Raw genomic sequence first — 22010 nt, 5'->3', positions numbered from 1 at the left:
CCGAGCACTGAATGGAGCACGTGCACACACACACACACACACACAGACACACACACAAGAAGACACACACACACACACACACTCTCAGCGCAGGTCAGTCACTTGGCACCGACTACACACCGGTTCTCTCTCACCGGAACTCACTCAGTGGATGTGCCCGATTGAGTGAGCTCTTGTTTTGGGGGCTTTTGTTTTATTTTTTCTTGTCTTTTCATTTCTTCTTCTTCTTCTTCTTCTTCACGCTCCAGAGCAGCGATTAAAAAGCATCACCGGGGTGAACGCGTCTCAACTCGCCCCCTCAACCCCCGCCGCTGTCGTGGGGGGAAATGACAAGCGAGAGACCGGTGACAATGCCGGGCTCCGTGTCGCTCTCGCACCGACAACCTCCTCCAGGTCACGGGCAGCACGCGGCTGCCGTCTCCGGTGAGGCAGCGATGATGTCCGGCTCGGGTCCGGTGCTCCTCCCGGCAGGGATTATCAATCCGTCGGTTCCAATCCGGAATATCAAGATGAAATTTGCGGTTCTAATCGGACTGATCCAGGTTGGAGAGGTTAGCAACCGGGATATTGTGGAAACGGTGCTGAATCTGGTAAGTCACCGTTTTATCTAAACGTTGTTGCCTGTTAATCCTGAACCCAGAACCATAAATGTTGACATATGACAAAACAAGGTTCCTTCAACCCTAATGATCATTAACTTAACTGCAGCCCTGCTATCAAACAGGGCAGCAAACATGTAAAAGTCCCACACACACACACCAACACAAAGCCAGTTCTTCATTTAGAATAGTTTTTATTTACATGGCACAGTTACAAACTCTGTTTCCCAACAAATCAATAAGAGATAAATAATTAAAACAATAAAATAAACAAACCCAGCTCAGATAACATCAGGGGAAAGGCTTTCTGGTGGAAGTGAGTTCATGAAGTTTTAAATCCTGACTCCACTGTGTTTACTTGTAAATGGCTCAGACCTCGTGGATGATGTCAGTGAAGGTGAAGTGAATACCTGCACAGATTAAAGTGTAATGTGAGCACTGGATTTCAAATGGCATTTATGTCGATGCAGAGTGATGGAGAATACAGCTGCAGGTGAGATGTAGAAAAACTGCTCAGAGTTTGGATGAGCATATTTGGGCAGTGCAGCTTCTGTATTCCTGGGTACTGCACCTGCTTCCTCACTACAGTGGGAGTATACCCTCTCCCTGAATTTATATTGCCCCACGCAGGGAGTAGTTTTCTTTAGCTTTCCCCCGTTTGTCGCAACAACGTGAGAGGAAAATGAGAAGGAACGACATGTCAGGACAAAGGAGTTTGGGATTTGGGCTCATACAACGACCAGGGTTTCCTCCATTGTCACAGTTCAACATGATGTACAGAGCCTGAGCTGATACCTTTTGCTCTGACCAGTTACAGGAGTACCACAGCAGAGCCTGGTTGCAGTGTTGGGCCTCTCCTTGTTGGCACCCGAGAGATTAATTACGACCTGTTCTGGCACAGAAGAAATCCACTTTGTGGAGTGGGACAAATTGTAGCCCTTGGCGTCTTAGACATGAGCGTAGCACTGCAATAGCTGACGTCTCTGACACCCTTGCCCTCTTCACACTTTGCAGGGCCATTTTCACACAAAATGTGCCCAAGGTATAACACACTGTAGTCCAACAAACACTGAGTGCAAATCATTAATGTCCCAGCTGCTTTTGTCTGTCCTCCTTTTCTTTCAAAGTAATCCGTGCATGCTACACACAGTAGCGCACATTTCTCAGTCATCTACAGGTCTCAAGCGTTTGAATGACAGATTTTAATTAAGAGAGGTTTAGGGGTTTCAGACACATTTAATTCTACTTGTTTGCACACAGAAATAAAACCTCCATCGAGATTATGTGCATTCAAATGAACCACATTTAATACAGCAATTTTGGGAGAAGATGACACAGTAATTGTGATTATATCCGCCTCTGCGTCTAAATTATATTAAAAAAATGTGCATAAATAATACTACACAAGGCAGATGCCAGAGAAAGCTCCATGTCTATAAGATGTCATGACTACAGGAATTTTTATGCTTATAAATTCAGTATTTTTTTTTTGGAAGTGTAGAGCGGATGTGAAGATCCTGAAGGATTCTTAACTGTATCTCATGGGATCCAATTTGTGGAGTAATGAAATAATAATGTTTATCTCCATCTACAATCTGTGGGTGGAGGATCCTGTTCGGGAACGTCTTTCATGAAATGTGTCTTTTCTCCTATCTTTCTTATTTAGCTTCTTTTTAAATGGAAAGATTGGAATTTTGATGAAAAGTAGATCTGATTTTACTGCTAGTACTGGAAAGAAGTACTGTAGTCTTTGAAATCAGGTATATTATGAAATGGAAAACACCATTCAGTGACACTGAATTACTGAATTAGACACTAAACACATAAATTATAGTTTTCCAGAACACTCAGCTCTATACCTTCACACTTAACAACTATTTTGGTTTCATCATATGCAGATGAAGTAAATTATTCACTCCATTATTTATATTTGGTGTCATTGGGACCTGGCAACTTATTATGAGCATAAATTGAAACCATAGACTGTTTATAAAGATGGACGACATGACAGCTCCCCAAAAGTGAAGCCAAAGCATCTCGATGGCCTCCTGGCGGCTGGCTGCAGTATAGGTCATAAACCCAGCCCCCTCCATGTTAGTGGATTGGACATAAATCCAGTAGGTTGGGTAGGTTTTGTTTTAATAGTTATTTAATCTTGTGAAAATGCGGTGAAACATCATGACTGACACCTGCGAACTGCGACTTGGGAATGGTGTGTGTATTAGTGGGATTTGTCATCTCTTCTGCACTCTAATGCATTAATGTTAGTTATAGTAATTATTAGATAATGACATTAACAGAATATGTTGATGTGATTGTTTTTGGGGGCCAACTATTCTCAAAGTATTTTCAATCGAATTAGTTTTCAGCTGACCACAAACACAGGTCATACACCAAATCAAATTTGCTAGAAGCAAGACAACATTGCTTGTTGTCTTCTATCTGTGATGTTAGAAAAACAATTATCTGTGCAGTTTATAGTCGTCTCTCCCTTTTTGTAGTCTGTCTGCTGACTCTCCGCTCTCTCCAAGATGAGAAAGTAGAAAGTGGATATTTTTACTTTGCTATTTATGAATCATTTAACAAACACTTGTGTGACATAACTGAACAGCCTGCATCTGTATGATCAAAGTTCAGTGTGATCTGATGTATACTGAGTCTGAGAGATGTGTGACAGGAAGTCAGTGTGACCAGTGAGATGAGGAGAAAGCTTGTACAGCACATTTTCACCTCGAACCTGACATTTGGGATTAAAGGAGCTCCCCTATGCGGTCAACACATGGGTCATATCAACACAAAAGAAGAACATTATAGAAATCCAAATCCTATTCTTTACCAAACAGTCACCTGCTACTTGAAGGCTGGATCTGTGATGTGAATGTCACACAATTCACATGGCATCCAACAGTGGCAAATATCTCATGGTGGACTTCCACTCCTCTAACACAATGCACTTACCCAACATCCATTTCTATGCTCTGGTTCATATTTTACTGAATTAATCAAAATAACTCTTTCTTTGTAGGATTTGACTGTATTTTCGCTCATGGGACACACTGGTGAAGTGTGTAGCATTTGTTGTGAGTTTAGGTGTCCCATAGAAAGTTGGATGAACACAATGCTGCAGGAGGGGATTGAAAAGTCTCTGCAGTGAGGATGTTGGAATTCATGTTCTGAGACTTTTTAGAAATGAATTCAAGCACTAGACCCACTATTCTCCATGAAGCACAAAACTGCCAACATGATCTTTCAAGCCTTCTGGGTATGAGTGTTGGATACTAAAAAGAGTTTTAGTGGATTATCACTTTTATGACATGTTTCACCTTGCTGGCTAACAGTCTGTAAAGAGGAAAAGTAATTCTCTACCAGGGTTTTTTATTAAAGCACTTCCAGATAAAAGATCTACTAACAGGCGATTATCTTTAGTTTTAACTTTTCATTGGTGTGATTTTACAGTTAATTCTGTAACTTGCTCCGTGCACAAAATGGGGAGACCCACCTATCGCTTATTTGATATGACCTTTTATTGCCAGCTTAAATAGAAGGCAAACCAGCCTGCTGAGATACTTGATTGAAAAGCTGTCAGATTCTTTGTATTTTATATGCCCTCACTGCTTCATTAAATATATGATCACCAATAGTTGCCAGATCAGTTATTTCCATTAGCCTAATGACATTACGCTTGCTCCTACAATTATCCTTATGACAGCTCCAATGATGCACATTGGACTATGATTTGTAATCACTGATCCTTGCTGTGTCTGATTAAGATGCTATTGAGAGCAATTTCACTGAGTCAGAACTGAATAAATGAAGGAAAAGCTGTAAGGTGAAGCTCATTTTTATCAAATAACCTGTTGTATTGAAAGCCAAAATTTGTCAGGATGCCTTATGTATAAGTTTGATGTGACTGGAGTGTTGGCATATGAACAATGCAAATACACTCCAGACAAGGTGTCAGCAGAAAGCACTGGAGCTTAACTGATGTGTCTGTCAGTCACAATTAATGGTCAACCAGTTGGAACTGCAGACAACTTGGCGTAGCAAGGAACAAATCGTTTTGCGGTGTCAACTATAATAGCTGCCTGGATATTTTTTTTTTTTAGCAGCAACTTTATGTGTTATGTGATGGATGATAGGCGGACTAAGTATGGGACATTAGAGATAAAGTTTCTCATCCAATCTATGTCTAAAATTGTGTCCAACTATCCCTGATAAAAACGAAAAAAAAAGATGTTATTCATCTTTTATGTATATGCTCCTTGAAAGGAAAGCTGTAATTAAGATAATGTGTTAAAAGACAGGTTTTGAAGTTCTGTCTTCAAGGTTGATGTAATTCCACAGGAATTAAATGAAGTACAAAAGGGAGCTTGAGTGCTGCCATTTTACCTCAAGACATTATCCAACTTGAATCTTTAAAGTTGGTTCTTTTAAAAGACTTGGATATGCATCAGTGTATCAAGGTCTGTCCTATACAAATTGAAAGTGAACGCTAACCCAGTGATAAAGGTGTCTTCTGTTGTTGGGACTTGGGACTGAGATTTGTAGAGTCATATGAAATGCTCACTATCTGGTGCAAGCAAGTTTATGTCTGAAGAAGAGCAACAGTTACTGAATGAAAAGATGACTAAAGATTTAAAGATGTTAAGCAACTTGTTTCAACTCTGACAGTTTTTTATTGTTCAGTCATAGATAGCTTCAAATAAGGATGAAAAAGCAGGAAAAGGAAGCATTGGCACAATGTAGTTATATCAGAGGTAGAATATGTAGTTTTTCAGTATTGAGTGGTTAAGTGTTCCACAAAATTTGAACATGTGAGAAAACGTAATACTTTTTGGAATAATGAGTAGCTGGCATCCTGTGATCTCAGTGTGCATGGGTTTATTTTAAGTTCTGATTTCTGTGAAATGGGGAGGTGCTAATTCATGGAGAGTTGCCGTTGGTAATGATTAGCAGGTTCCTAGTCTGGCTTGGATGAAAAAGGAAGCCATTGGACTGAGGGCAGATTTAGTGATGTTCTCAAATAGTTTTGGGTTTTCCTTATTAGGCCAGCGGTTGCAATTTGACAAATTGGAATATTTAAATGAAGTCAGGGTCTCTATGCTCTCTTCAGTGCCCTTGTGGTCTGGTGGTTGCCCGTCACTTCCGTCCGAGGGGGGAAATAGTGACAGCCACCATGATTGAATGCTGTTACACCAGTGGTTGTCATGCTGAAAAACAAAATGGCTTTCCTGATGGGCTTCCCCACCAACACACCAAGCTGTTAGTGGAAGAGGAGAGGAGGTTTGTTAGAGAGGGGACCCTTCTCTCTTTCCTGGTCAAATCAGGATGGAGGGATGAGGAGCAGGGTGTGAAATATGCTCCTCTTCACCCTCTCTGCCATCTTGGACTGGACACCTTCACCCACCCAGTGTGGTCCACAGCTTTCTACACCACTTTGACACTTTGGAAGTGTTTATTGGATCGAAAGGCGTGAAAATGAAATCAAGGCTCCCCTGAAACAATTAACTTGCTTTTTGAACCCTAACTATACCGAAGCAAAACCTCAATGTTCACCAATTGCTCCTCAAAATCAAAAAAACAACTTAAGTCTGCAGCTCACACTGTTGTCAAGGAACAGTCAGTATATCCAGACATGCATAATAGATAAAAGACAAGGATTGAGACTTGTGTGAAGCCTAAGCTGCTTTCAGTTATAGTTGGCCTTCACTGTAAGTATCCCTCTGCTGCTGTTGAGTCAGTTACACACTTTGATCAATCTTGGATCAATATCCCCTCTGGGCACTGGCACAGTTTTGAAAATGTCACACTCCAGTTCTTTGTTTACCACGTTGTTTTTATCCTTTGTCTTTCCTTAAACGTTACTTAACACATTATTTTCTTTTTTGTCTTTACTGCAGAGCAATTACAGGTATGCATGTATGTTTGCCATTACCTTGAGACACATTTAATAACTGATATACATTATTTTTCCTTTAGGGCATATTTCAAAAGTTTTGCAGAAAAAAATACCACAAACTTCACAAATTTGCAGTGATATGAATAATGCTACTAACATTATGCTCTGGTTCTGGACTTGTTAAACATGGTATCGAGCAATTCTGGGAGAAGTATCTTAGACTTTGCTGCTGACAGCCTCACTCCTGTGGCGCATTTGAAGATGTGTTACCCCAGATGCTGCCACTGTTATGAACGTTTGCATATTACCTCATTAACATCATCATGTTCCCTTTGTCGAATATAGCTTGAACCGGATTCTGCCTTTTTTCGTTATTGGTCAACTGCCCTGATCCCCTGACTCCACTACATTGTCATCTGTTGCTGCACAGAGCAGACATTTGCAGTTTATTATTGTAACATTCAACTAAGTATTGATAATTAGTTTTTTACAAAGTGCAGTATTTTATTATTGGATGTGGACGCTACCAGTGATACACAAAAATGAACCTAATCTGTTTCACATCTTTAAAAGAAATGAAATAGGCCGTAGGGCTGGTTGGCCAATTATATAAACAGTATTAACTGTGCAACACCAGTAACACTGACTGCGACAACCCTTCTTTACGATTATGTGTTTTTTATTCCTGCTCTGTGCTCTCTGACCTTAATGTGGAGTAGGTCAATGAAAGATAATTTACCTACATGAATCAATTAAGCATTACATTGCTGCTGTTAATGTACCTGAGATAGTATCCAGTGAGCTACATGCGCTGTATGGCAATGAATGGACTCGTCAGCATTTATCAGTAATAGCAGTGTTCATCTTCATGAATTCTTTACCAAGCCTTTTACAGTTTCCAGTTTGAACTGTGTGCATGGTAAGGGGAGACACTATGCTAAATTTGTGCTTCCTCAGTAAAGTGTATTTTTCTACTAAGCCATCCAATTTCTGCCGACAGCATTTTCAGCAGATCTACTCCAAGATAATCTTCTTAGGATTTGAGGGAAAATTGAAATTCGGATTCTGTGCAAATTTGTTTTTGTTTAAAAGTAATTTACCTGAACTGTTGGTTGATTCGTGGACCATGCGGATGTGCATTTTCCCTGTCCTCAACCAAGGACAAAATGAAGGCTGATGAAGATATTGTGTGGACTGCCATGTCTGCAAATGTTTTTGTTCTCTCTGCTGTCTAAGCACCATGATATTTGAATGTTTCTATCTTTCCTGTTGTGTTAATTATGTTGATCCACTTGATGTTTTGTATTCTTAGGCTTTTTTCCATCTCTTGTCTGTAAAATACAAAGTGACGGAGAAACGGCAATATTTGTGGTTGAGGATTTTATCCTCATACATGCAGCTTTTTTACTTACTTTGCTTCTACTTGTCAAATTAAAAGTGTGCTACATTCAATTTTATTCCTTGTCCATTGTTCACTGCTTGTAATTTTGCAAGCATATGATTTTAGGCTAGCTCTGCAAGTCCATTTTCTCTACATAACAACATCAGCAAATTGGAAATGCTGTTGGGTATGGACCATTGTGGTTTCATTGATAACGAACTGGCAGCGCCTTAAGGAAATGCTGGAGAGATGGGTCAAACCACTACGCAAAAGCCACAGATCTATTTTCTCTGCTTTTCCCTTTGGCCTTCGTCTTTTCTTGCTATTGTCGTCCCCCTTACTTGCTCATGCATTTTCTTTCCCCTGGAGAGATGCTGATGGTATATTATTTGGCTGCCGCCTACATTTGTGTCGGGGTGCATTGTGGGATACATCTTTCAGCTAAGTAGAATTTTTCTTCACCAGTGGCACAGCTGACTCTTGGTTGTGGGGCTTCTGTTGCAGCAGCTCACCTTTCCTTTCAGGGCTTTAGTGATGGAAATGTGTTGCTCTTCCACAGTACGATGTGGAAAAGTGTTCAGAATCCTGTTGAGAGAGGAAATGGACTAAAATAGAAGAAAAAACCGAAGAGAATATTTAGGAAACAGTGCAGCCAGTATGAGCTGAAGGTTATTTATTTTTGACGTTTTTTCCTGTTGACAGAAAAATTAAAATAACAAAAGCATGGAAATATTATTGTATATATGTATTTGTGCATTTGAAAGTCAGTATCTCCAAAAGGACATCACTCTGTTTCTCTAACAGATGACAACGTCTCTTTAAACCAATATAGTGGACATGCTATTTTCTTTCAGGTGAAATAAGATGAATTACATCTTCCTTTACCCAAGGAGCTGTTGATAACCATGGAACAAATTTGAAGTTATTAGTACACATTTCATTGGCAGGACAACAGGATCTTAATCGTCAAGACCATTGCAGGCTACATAAAAGTTTGTTGGATCATCAGCAGCAAGTGACAACAATGTGAATGCTCAGGCTTATACTCCCAGGTGGAGCTGGTACTGGCAGTAAACCAAATCCCAGCCTGGGTGTTAATGTGTTGTCTCCCCCAATTGGGATAAGGCTGTGTGCACACATGCTCATTTCTATGGAGATGAGCTGCAATCTTTGATCAGGCAAACATGCAAAGTCATATTGCTTGCTGCAGCACGGGTGAGCGCCGGTTACTGTAGCAAAGTGTTAACATTGCAATGCAGATGCAGCGAAAGCAAACACTGCTTCATGTCTAGATACTGAAGGTGGAGAGAAAACCTGTAGCTGTAAAAAGGAAATATTGTCTAATTTGTATTTACCTGCATTTATGAAAGAAGGCATGGATACATATGAGCCATTACCGATTAAACATTTAAGAAATATGCTTTGTTTATATGAGATATGTGGTTTAGCTTTTGTTTGACACACAACAAGTAAATCCAGAGTCAGTCAGCAGTGTAATTGGATTTCAGGCAACAATTGTTTGAATTGTCTCTAGGTCAAGAAATTACTTTTGCCTCCTTATGTCATGAAACATTACAAATGGTTTTGGGCGGATAAAGATTAAAAGACCAACAGTATTTGCTTTTATTCACAGCGACGTGTCACTTTTGCACACGCAGACCTCATCTTTTGCATTTCGTTTTAGCCGTATTGTTTTCTCAGCTTCATTAGTATTTTGCAACCAGGCTGTGAATACAAAAAAGCAAGTAAATCATAGTTTATGATTGATTAATTTTAGATGACAGTTAATTTAAAATAGAAGTTCCTAATCTTCTAGATGTGTTTACATTTGGATCTCAACCGATTTACTGCTTGGCCGATAGAATTGGCTGATGTGAGACTTTCACAGATATTGGTATCTGCATTTGTGTTTGCTGATATGAAAACCGTATTTTCCTGAATAAACAATACAGAAAACATGCTTTTATATTTGCATAAAAAAGAAATGGTTTTGTAATACATCAAACCTCAATAACATCTCCTTATCAGTAACTGCCATCATTGAAGGATCCGTATCCTGTGCACCAGCTATTATAGGCTGTGTAAAAAGAGAGTAGACCTGTGTCTGTCTGTGCTGTCCGGTATTGTTCTTAATGCACATACATGTTCATTGTCCTACAGTGTTTGCCTCCTCATTGATAGGTGGTCTATAACCAATTTCTTTCTCCATCTCTGCTAGTGACAGATACACAGAACACACACACAACAGAGACTAGCCCACTTTATTGCTGTAGCATAAGACATCTGAGGTCCGTATTACAGGGAAGGGACAGCTTTATAATTCTCTGTTGCACATGCACCGCTAGGCAGTTAATGGTGTGTGCTGCGAATACAGATTTCTACATTGAGCCCGACAAAGCAGGCATTGTTGATGGGATGATTCCGCTTCAAATATATTGTCATTTACACTCCATCCCCTTTGGTCTTGAAGTGCTTCAGCTCTCTTGCCTGTAGCGTGTTGTCTGTAGATGGCAGGATGCTGCATTCATCCCGCTTTCCTGCTTTTTTTGCCATCCTGTGAAGGTTTTGATAAAGGTTAGTGTAATCAATCTAGCAGATGTTTATATTTATTGCTCCAGCACAGCTGGGATGTTTCCATTTCCTGCTGATGTTGAAGCATGAAGGACTCTGATAGAAGTAGATCGCACACTGATTTAATGTTGCTGAAGTAAAGGAGGGAATAATGGAAGGCTTACTGAGAGTTAGGGGTTTGGATTACAATTAATACTAAGGGATCAGCTTAATGAACGAAGACACCGCTCGCTTTTATGGCTCATTATCCTCCCTGCCACATTCTAACATTCTTTTTATAATTACTCACTTGGACATTGTCTGCTGTCTACTTGATTTTACATTTGGTTGAATGCACTAACTTTTAAAAAACAGTTTATTATTGAATATGTAGTTATGCCTCTAATGAAGATTCAGTGGTGCAGAACTTGTAAATTGAAGTACCATTTACTGCTAGATCCTCTGCACAAAAGGGATTCTTTAGGTACATGTAGCTAAAATGAATGCATTGCAATGTACTACACTGCATTAAGTATAATAAACTGACTAGATTCATGCAAAACTAATGGACAACGACATATGTTTTACTTACCCTGTTTAATTAAATGAATTGGAAATGGCCTCTCAATCAGTTCAGATCAATTGTGGGATATTTTTCAGTTGCAGGAACGTCAGCATTTGTCCTCTGATATCTGGGATATTGTGATTCTTGGTTCATTTTCTTCACCACTGTACTATTACACTTTATATAAGAAAGAAACCTGTACAATAATAAAAAATACAAAAATCCCATAATCATTTATGAGCAGTTTAGTTTCAATTTCAGATTTATTTTTGCATCTGAATGCCTCGTCTTTAAATTCTGCTCAGGGCGACACAAAAACAGTGGACCAATTTAACTGGTCCATATTGCACTGTGAATCTCTTTTTGTAGCTTTGAGGAAGCGACTCAGCCTCTGGATCTTGTGCGCATGGCCTCATGGAAGCCCAATTTTCAGCAAAGGCTAGATGCTGAATGTGTGTCTCGGGCTAATGCTATTAGTTGTGAGACTTGGACTGCTTTGAAAGGAACATCTGCCTGGAGAGCCTCACTGTTGCTCCAGAGTCTCAAGCAGAGACGGATTACTGCTGTGGCATTTGGCTGAAAATGATTCAGCATGGAATTAGATGGGATATATGGAACACAGCTTGGGACAGTGTGACAGTCTTACTCCCCTTGTTAATATGGATACAGGGTGTTAGGACTGGTGAAAGACTGCAGCGATTGCTGAATCCTGGCATCATGCTTCTGACCGATAATACATGCTTTGATTAATGTTTGAGTACTTTATCTCATATTCCCCCGGCTTTGGGCCGAAATCCCCCACTCTGGACACATCTTATATGTGCTTGCTTCTATAAATTGTGTTGGACATATTTTATTTCTCAGCAGGTCGGTCATATGAAGCTTTTTAACAGCTGCAGGCAGTTTTTAGATTTTATCACAGTATCCGACCTGTCAGTCCCTCCTCTCCCCTATAGAGCATTTTTGCACTTTAACAAAATAATCTAGTGCATGCAGTTTATCAGAGAAAAACCCACAAGAAAGTCAAAGTAAACTTCTCAAAGAATAATAAAGGGGTGCAATGATTAAAATTCATGAATATTCCAATATTAACATCATATAATAGCAGCAGTTTATCAAAGGAATTGTATTAGCTAGCTTGTAAAAATGTGTTTTGTGTCACTCAGCCACAGACAGTGAAATATTTTTGAAATAGTTTAATGTTTAATGTGTTTAGATTTGTATTTTCCATCACATTTATAGCAGTGAACGTTGTCTGCGTCAGTCTGGTTATCTGAATTATCTCTCAGCTCAAACCAGTCTGACAATTCTCCTCTGACCATCATAAGGATCTGTCCACAGATCTGCTTCTCACAGGATATTTTTATTCTGAGTAAACTTTAGAGACTGACGTGCATGAAAATCCCATGAGACCAGCAGTTTCCATCTGGCACCAACAATCTTACCACTGTCAAAGTCACTGAGATAACATGCTTGATATATTTTACTGCTGACACGATTGGCTGATTGCAAATCTGCATGAATAACATGTACAAGGTGTTCCTAATAAAGTGCTCTGTGAGTAAACCAAGCACACCTCTATGAATGTGTATGATTTCAAGGGGACTAGAGCGTAGCCAGACAAATAATGCAGCTATACCTCTACAAAAGACACTAGAAGTGCTTACTGAATTCAATTCCTCTGTGTCCCTGGTGCAGCTTTTTTCCACCTCAATAAAAAGTTTGTCTGCAAACTTTTTAAATATAGGTCGTAAAGTTCCTGGAAAGAATTCAGGTGTCCTTTTAATTTTACTGGTTATAATGGTGAGTATTGTGTGTAGTAATTCTGGTTTGGAGTACCACCAGGGTAATACTATGTGGTGTCCCAAAGCTGAATCAGTATGTTCAGACTGGACTGGGATAGAATGGAATGGGGGAAAAAATTGTTTTAATGGAATGGAAACAAAAGTATGTCCTTACCTTAAATTTGCTGACCTAGAAATAGGGCAGATTAGAATCTTAAATATTCTTATAGGATCAGAAATGTAATAGTCCAAAGTTGCTCTGCTCTCCTTGCCTGCTTTCCTGCTGCCCCGGAGTCAGAGACATTTCTCTGGAGCAGTTTTACCTGCCTGACTTTATTAAGAGCATTGAGCAAATTAGTAAGCCACTACTGGCCCAGAAATGTCCTTGAGACTTAAAAGAAAATTCTCACTGCCAAGTCTAACAACGCTGTACATCAAATGTCTAGCTTAAAGGATTAGTCAGCAACGACACAGTGATCCCGTGTCATTGCTGACTAATCTTTTCTTTCTGTCTCAGACCCACCTGTAGTTCCTCAGGTTTTTTCCACCACTTACAGTCGAATTATAATGATGGAAGGATCCAGCCTGCAGAGACTGTGAGGTCCAGTGATAGCTGTTGTCAGTCTGCTATATCACAATCTTCAGCTCCTTGAGGATCGGCCTCTTCATTGATTGACCACTTCTGCCCTGAAATGTTTCAGCATAATAACGAGATACTCTATTGAATAGTTGGTTGAATAACGACAGTTTAAGTGTTGCATGCGAGACACATAAAGAAGAAAATCTGCCGTCTTAACAACACAGAAGTGTGACAGTGCCATGTGATTTGTTGACTAGAAGACTGATTCCGTGATGTTCCGAAGAAAATTGGTCATTGTCTTTATCTTAATAGGCTAATGAGAGTCCACACAGGACCTGTTGGGTGGTTGGACCCTCGCCGCTTTAATAAAGTATCAGCAGCAGCAGGTTTGGGTATAACTTCAGCAGCCTGGTGTCGCTTCCCTTGGCTTTCAATCTGCAGACGCGTGCCTTTGTATATAGTGGCTGTGTTTAGCAAGCAGGGTTGGAAATAAAGACTCAGCAGGAGCCAAATATCTGTTAGTCGTTTCGGGTTGGGTCAGTAAATTGATGAAGGCTAGCAGTGCAAAACAGGTGATTGCCTTGATTACATACATTCCTTGTACGTTTTCAAACTTTGTTAAAAATCATCCAGCAGTTGGTGGGGGGGTCCACTTCATCGGCTCAACATGAAATGGTGGCAAATATGATGCAAACATTTTCCTTCTTCTCTGGAGTCTGTATTTTCTGCGGATGGTGAACAGGTTTCTGTGAAATTTTCTTAATTTATCCCAATTAAATAATCTTAAAACTTTTCTGCAGGTCATTTACTGGTTTGGTTGGTCAGCCAAAATGTTAGTCTTGTTTTAATCAATAAACCTGCATAAATGCAAAAGCCACCATCACATCTTTCCAACTGTTTTACGAAAAATAATAACATCAAATTGATATGAGTGAACATTTAACTGGGAGAATGTGACTCCTGACATGACTCTGATTGTTGGGAGGATGTATCACTCGGATGGATTTATCAGATCTACAGAAGCACTATGGTTGTACAGTGGTGCAGTTTCTTCCCTCATGAACAATCTTTGGTTTAGTGCACCGGCTGCAGCGAGCACACAAACCAACAGCAGCCAAGTTGTTAATGTTAATTAGCAACTGCTGATGTCTATCACTACCATTTTTCATTCTAACCAGCGAAAGTGATGAGCAGCGCCTGCTATAAACTGTGAAGCTTTATTGTGTGAAGTCTTACTGATGAAAATACATGTCAGAATTTCAACTGCACATCCGCTACAGCACCTTCCACTGAGAATCCGAGTTTCCAGATGATGTGATATGTCAGTGAAGTCTCGGCCATTCACGCACTTTGACAGCTGTCACTTCTATCAGTGAGCCGGAGTGATCTTTGCTGAGCTTCCAGCAGTGAAGCATGTTGCAAGTTTGAACCTCTGTTCTCTTGCTAGTTCATGAGATTAGTGTGAGCTGTTGTTTACGGGGTCAGCTCGAGCTTGGCTGGCTGGGGAAAAGGAAGGAAGGAAGTAACAGGAAATAGAGTAAACAGGAGAAGAGAAACATTTGTTGTAGATAGTTAATCAATGAGTGTTAATGCAATTTATAACTGTTCAGCTTCATGAGTTTGAGATATGCACACGATCAGTAACAGTCCTGCAAACACCACATTAATGCACATCTAAACATATTCATTAGAGCTGAACGTTGCATGCAGAATATTTTGTACACGCAAAACATCAAGAATGTTATCGTGCTTGGTGCTATTGTACATAAGTGTCATAGTATTGTCAAATTTTGATGTATTTTCTTCATTAGACAGGTTGGAGACCTTTGTGCATTGCTGAACCCCGGTGAATTGTTTATTTGTTATTTGTCATGTTGGATTTTAAAATTAATCCCATTAAAAATTATGACTATCAGCACTGCATGTAGCAACTGATTGAATTAAACAGTTGATGTGGGATGCCTTGTTTGTTATTACTATAATAAATTACAGTTTGAAGATATTTAATGTAGTAAAATATGACATAGTAATTCTGTTGGTAATAATAATACAGTCTATCCTGAATGAGTTACACAAATCACCACATATGCAACATGTGAACACTGAAATATAAGTAGGACTGAAGAATGAAAAGAAATCCGCATTCACCAACAATAAAAGCAGTGAGATGTTTACGCTGCTGCAGCAAACGGTATAACATTGATTTACTGAAATGTACCTTAATCCTCATGACAGCACTCAGAGCTTAACCAGGTAATTCTAAAGAAGTTATGACATTTACACACGCCGTACAAAAACTGGATTACTTGAGTAACCAGATTAAGGATGAGATTCTCCATGCCTGTAAGCGTGGCCGCTGATTGAATCAAGCCGCTGCTCTTAACACTCTCAGTTCGGCTCCTAACAACCTCTCGTCTCTCTGTCTGTCTGTGAGCGATCCAGAATGACACTTCAGGCGGGAGACAGTCGGTCCCTGTCAGTACATTCGTTCTCAGTCAGAGTGCAGCTGGTGCTTCCAGGTCCGTCCGTCCGTGGCGTAGTGGACGACGCGCCCGTGTTTCTGCACTGAGCCGTGTGATTGCCATGTGTCAGGGAGCATGGCCAAATCTCACTCGGGACATCTGCAGATTAGTGTGTGTTGCCTGAATGATCGTGTTTCTTCACTGTCCAATCTTCTCCTTTTTCCTTTCAGTCCTAATACTGGCTGGTGTTCTGAACAACTGTATTACTGTTCACTGCACATGGGCAATAAAGCAGCGCTGTTTAGAGCCTGTCATTGTAATTGGAGAAATCTTTTTCACACATTTGCAAGAATTATTGCAAGAACATTTGCATTTAAAACAACATTTTCTCTAATGAGATGAGAGCAAATTTTCTGTTGACCACCACTTCAACAAAAGAAAGACCACAAGTTGACATATTAGTTACTGACATAAATTTCTTTCTCTATAACAGAAAAAGAACTGGGTATTTTTAGCAGAAAACGTGTTTATCCATATCAACTACATATCGCAATACAATAGTCTACGTCACTAATATAAACATCTGTGCCATTAATAAGCAAACATAACACATTAAATTAGTATAACCACATACAATAAACATATGAATACAAAATCAATATAAACAATAATTAACAGAGATGAGACTATAAAACATGAGTTTATTGCCACTGACCCCTGGGAGCAGTTGTATTGAGCTATTTTCTCGCAGTGACAGATGTGGACTCCTCTGCAGACAGGTAGCCGGCATATTTAAGGAAATAACGAGGAAAAACATTTTAACTTAGAAAATGTCAGTAGCTCAACTGTGGAGCTGCTGAAAGAATTGATGTGTTGTTTATATCCATGGATGTAAAAAAAACAACTTCAGATGCACCTGTTGCACCTTGATATTTTCAGCTGGCAGGCATCTAACTCAAGTTAATTTAGTGTTTACTTGTTTAGTTTGTGGCTTCATGCCAATAATGCAACTTGAAGCATGCAAGGTTTTTCTCCTCCAATTCTGGTGGTAATTGCTGTGTTTTTCCAGGGCAGATGATGCGAAGGGCCTCATGCTGAGGGTAAACGCCACTGTTGGCGCTGCAGGGTGACTCTGCTGTTTCACAGCCATCTGTCTCTGTCTGTGTAGACTCAGGTTTCTACACCACGCCACAGTCCATCTATGATTGATGCAGAAGTCAGAGATATGGGCCAAATAAATGCACCAGATCATAACATTTACAGGATTTCCTACAATGGTATCTTACAACACAGAAAGTATTTCCAAGTTCCTTATACAGGCTGTGAATTACAGGGAGGTTTTACGGCTTATCTGCAAATGAGCTTACTCTCAACACCCCCGCTCCCATACAGTATAACCCCAACAACAAAGGCTTTTGAAAAGATGTGAAAGAAAAATTACTATTAATTAGTCTTAACAACATACAAAATGTAGAAAAAGTGATCAAAAGACAACATCTATCATCACAAATATATCAAGAGCAAACACTGAGAGTGAGAAGAGTGATTGATTGTTATTCATGTGTTACAGACACTCTGACCTATTACTTAGCAACAGAATAATGTGCTTGTCATGGCTCCTAATAGAAGTGTGTTACAATCACAGGATAATAACTGAGCTGGACTGTTTCGGATTGAGTGACAAATAAGAATAATGTGGTTTTTCTTTTGAATTTGAACAAAGACAGCAGCAAATTGCCACGGTTGAGTTGCACTATTTTAAAGCTCCAGAATTTAACTAATTCAGTCCGAACACACGGTCAAAAAAACCTCACCACTCGGGAGTGAATGTGTCCAGCTCCTGTTTGTTGGGAGCTGTTTAATCCAAACTGAGGGGAGCTGAATGGGGTGTAGGGGGGTGGAGCAAAGTGATGCATTTTGGACAGGGTTGTTTCACCTCTTTCTCTGGGTTTGATTGCCCGCTGTGAGCTGAGGTAAAAGATCTTTTGCTCTCCTGAAAAAGAAACAAAAGCGTATTTTTTGTGTGTTTTTAAAGTTTTGATTGACACAGAGCACTGTTTCATCTTTAAAAAAAAAAAGTATTTTCATTGACCCACAACCCATTTGATAAATCAGTGGTAGCAGCCACATTCAGCAGCAGAGCAGTTACATCATACTTTGCCAGTGTCTTATCACGGGATGAAATGGTTTCAAAGAGCCTATTCTGAAATAGCCAAAAAGGAACCTGATAACTTTTATGAGTCAATCTGTAAACTTTTTCTGATGAAGGTGGCAGCATCATCTACACACACACACACACACACACACACACACACACACACACACACACACACACACACACACACACACACACATTCAAGTGGCCTGATGCAGCTACCAAATATTTCTCTGTGGCGTCACTGAACCAAGGCAACATGATGAAACAGCATGTCGTGAATGCAATAATTACATCGCTGCACTCGTTCCTTTGTATTTTAAGGGCTTCGTCATCTATACACTCAAAACAAACCTTGTATTCCGATGAGCTGAGTCGTTAAATCGGGTTGAATATTCATGAACCCCACAGATGCTATATGCTTGCAGTGCACTGTCCTCAACACTCTCTGGAATTGATCGGTGCATGTGATTAAGGAAGGATGCGTTGTTTTCAGTGAACGACTCTCAGGCTCTTAATCAGGCTCTTAAACAGTTTGAAGCTGACAGGCTGTGGTGATGCAAGTAAATATACAGGAGATCAAGTAAGATCATAATAGAGCTATCAGTCACTGTACTGAGACCAGACAACACACGTGCACACACGTGGAGATTTTGATGAAAAGACAGTATCATTTTCTTATTTCTTTTTCAAAGGAATATAACATTTATGGCTGTGATACAACTACATTCAACTTATTCTTCCACATTTGACGAACATCTATTCAGTCTGAAATGCACTTGATTCTTTTATTGATTTTCACAAGTTTTCCCTTCAACACTTCAGTGTCAAGAGACGGTCGATAACAGCCACGGATGCAAATGATTTCAGCCCGTTCCTGTTGTATTTCCTTCTGTTTTTTGGTGTTTAATAAGTAACCTGTTTGACACTAAGCAGAAAGTGTTTATCAGTGAAAAGCACTTTGTCTTCCCCTGATTTAAACCGAGCATGGCACTGGGCTGTGTTGTTTTGTGTTGCTGGGGCTTAGTTCAGAGGAGCTTTCAGAGCTTGTGAGAATCTCTGCTGCATATAGGGGCAAGGGATTTCTTCCCCTGACAACTTTGTCACAATAGAGTCTAGCAACAGCAGATTTGAATTAATATATGGCAACACTGATTGTCACACATTCTCATACAGCCTTGCAGCTGGCTGCAGGATGAGACAGAATTTTTGTTTGTGTGATGAAGTACATTTTCACATGTGCTGTATGATGAATGAATATCTCTACGTGGCTTTTTCTTCTAAGAGAACCCAGGCAAAGCTTCAATTAATTATTCTCTTTTCATTTTCTTCTCGCTACAGTTGAGGTTGAGGTAGGGGTTGAAGTACGGGTTAGCTTTATGTCCTGACTTATACGGTGTTACTGGTTGAAGGAAGTAGCTCTAACTCTACATCTGTTGCTGATGTCTATAAATATATATCGACAGCAGTTTGGACTTTCAGCTCTGACAAGCACATTGAAATAATCACTTTTTCTCTTCTACTGTCCAAAACATCAAGTGGAGCATATGGGGTCCAGCTTGGAATACGATTTGTCCTTATGTCTCTGGGTAATGACCGTGATTTTTCCAGGACTGACAGGTCCAGGGCTCACGGTAGAGAAGTCAAGTGAGTCAAGCAGGGCCACGGGGGGAAAGAGGCAGAATTGCAAGGACTCGGAGGTGAAGAGATTGTCTGAAGTGGCCAGTCCTGCTCTTGTGGGGTTTAGAGAGTGGTGTGGCAGAGCAGCTGGCGCCGGAAGGAGCCGCCGAGGGCAAGACCCCGTGCAGGTTGATTAACACCTGGCCAGCAGTACCCTGCAGGTAGAGCAGATTGGAAATACGGTATTTGATGATATGCAGAGTGATGAGCAAGAGCAGACTCAAGACTGTCAATCACAAGAAATGACCATAGTGTCTTCAAGTGTTACCTGTTTCTGAGGCAGGTTGGACAAACAGAGTCAGGCTGCAGGATCCCGATAAAATCTCTGAATAGCATTGGCCAGGTTATCATGGAAATTAGACTGTGATTAGCATCAGACAATGGACATCAATGGCATTAAACAGCCAGAGGGCAGCACACTCTCTCCCTCACTACTGCTGCAGCATGACTTGGGCCGCTCGGGCGTATGAAGCTGTTAATGTACCATCACCAACAAACGACAGGGTAGTCTACTTGACCCGTGCTTCACCCCGGTCGTGAATATGCAAATCTCTCTGGGCGGTGTTGCTACAAAGGCGCCCATAATGAGCTTGAACATCTGATTTAATGTGATCAGCCACTAGCAAGAGCAAGTGTGGGAGCCTCTGGCCTTTGGGCTGTTTACATGCAGCTAAAGTGAATGAGCTACAAGGAAAAAATACGCTTGGATAAAGTTAACACTCGTGTTAACACAACAAGCAGCTTTCACATGGCCACATTCTGACAGAGACAATTTTATGCAGTGACTGAAGTAATGGGTAAGAAGCTGGAATTTGTGCATTTGCGTAGAAATCTTTTCGTTGTTATGGAGCATGCTAGAAAAAACACTTTTTCAGACATGCACCTAAATTCAGACATTCTCCCAAAACTATTCACAGGAGCTGCATGAGAGAACGCAAATGTCCGAGTCAGTTTCTGCTGCCAGGCTCTCAGTAAAATGTCCTGAGAATGTGTGAATGAACCCATGTGAGAAAACAGCAGGAAAACGTCCGAAAGACCGAATCGTCTCCTTTCTTCTCTCTGTCCTGCCTAGGGTTGCAAAGGGGCGGAAAATTTCCGGTAAATTTCCAGAAACTTTCCATGGGAAGTTAAGCTCGGGAATTTTGGAAATGTTGACACTTTTTTTGCAAATGTTAGCTTATAACAGGTAACTTAAATGTAGTTGAAAACAAGACTAGGCAAGCCTAGCTCAGCTGGAACCTGGATGCAGCTAGTTGGGAACATTGTCTGCCAGAAACGTAAACCTATGACTTTCTGTTGTTGTTGAACGTCTTTGTCATTACCTAGCATATTGATTACTTGTTACACTGAAGCCATGTTCATTTTAATACCAAGTTTATTTGTATACAGTAGGCTAACTTTTTACAGCAGTGAGAGTACGATGTATGTATGTCCACACAAAAGTACACCATCACCTCGATTACTCGATTACTTGGGGTCCATCAAAAAAGCGCGAGTTGGGCTACTTATCAAAAATAAAAGTAATTACCGCAAATTAAAGGCTGAGCAATAAAAACGTCATTCAAAACTCTATTTTAAAGATGTATGGAATGCAGCACACGCTGTGTTTCTTTGAAAAGTATGTAGCTAGCTATTGTAAACCAAATTGACAGAATTAATGGATTGTTTTATTTTTCTCTCAACCCGACATGATCAAATGCGTCAAATGAAAGTCCGAAGTCCTCTTGTCCGAGAAAGCACGCTGTATCCATTATTGATTGACAATGCAAACAGGTGACTGTATTTATAGTCCACAGGAACAAAATTGTCTTGCTGGCAAGTGGCTAACGTTAGCAATTCTAGATCTTGCAGCATGATCTTGGTTAAAACAACCAAGATCATGGTTGATCATGGTCGATGATGTCATCAGCATCGCTTTCTCCTCCGCTGAGCCACAGGAGACATTTAACACCTGTGAACTACTTCCCATTAACTGACGTTTATGTGTAAAACTACTTCCCCTTTGCACTTTACATCCATTTCCTCTAAAGTAAAAATATATTCAGAAACCACCAATACTCATCTCCAACATATTGTCACATAGAGGAAACTGCTGAGGTCAGATTTTCATATTTAAGTCCATCGTTCCTGCAGGTTTTGATAAGTTTTCACTGACCGGGTTCTATCCTGAGATCCACATAGAGACGGTAGAGTTCTACTCACAAATGGATTAAGTCAAAAATTTCATTTTAAAAATTTGTATTAGAAATGTTTGCATGCATGTCTGCTTATGACAAAACAAAATGTTTATATTTATGTCTGTATATCACAAGGTAAATACAGTTAGTATAAATTACCCCAAAGTTTCCAGTTTAT

At 40.1% G+C, this 22010-nt stretch overlaps 1 protein-coding gene across 3 annotated transcripts in view; it reads left to right on the top strand.

Moving 5' to 3' along the window:
* Positions 1-81: 81 nt before the first annotated feature.
* The window catches only part of LOC118106129 (neurobeachin), a 180653-nt gene continuing 158724 nt past the window's right edge, over positions 82-22010 (top strand). For all 3 annotated transcript variants that reach the window (XM_035154409.2, XM_035154408.2, XM_047339621.1), the window contains exon 1: positions 82-590. In XM_035154409.2, coding sequence (XP_035010300.2) covers positions 327-590 — 264 coding nt within the window. In that variant the 5' untranslated portion in view covers positions 82-326. The remainder of the gene's footprint in view (positions 591-22010) is intronic.

Source organism: Hippoglossus stenolepis, chromosome 4 (genome assembly GCF_022539355.2).
Source record: "Hippoglossus stenolepis isolate QCI-W04-F060 chromosome 4, HSTE1.2, whole genome shotgun sequence".
In the NCBI taxonomy this organism is placed as follows: domain Eukaryota; kingdom Metazoa; phylum Chordata; class Actinopteri; order Pleuronectiformes; family Pleuronectidae; genus Hippoglossus; species Hippoglossus stenolepis.
Note: the sequence above shows the minus strand (reverse complement) of the source record. Positions and strands in the feature narration are given on the sequence as shown.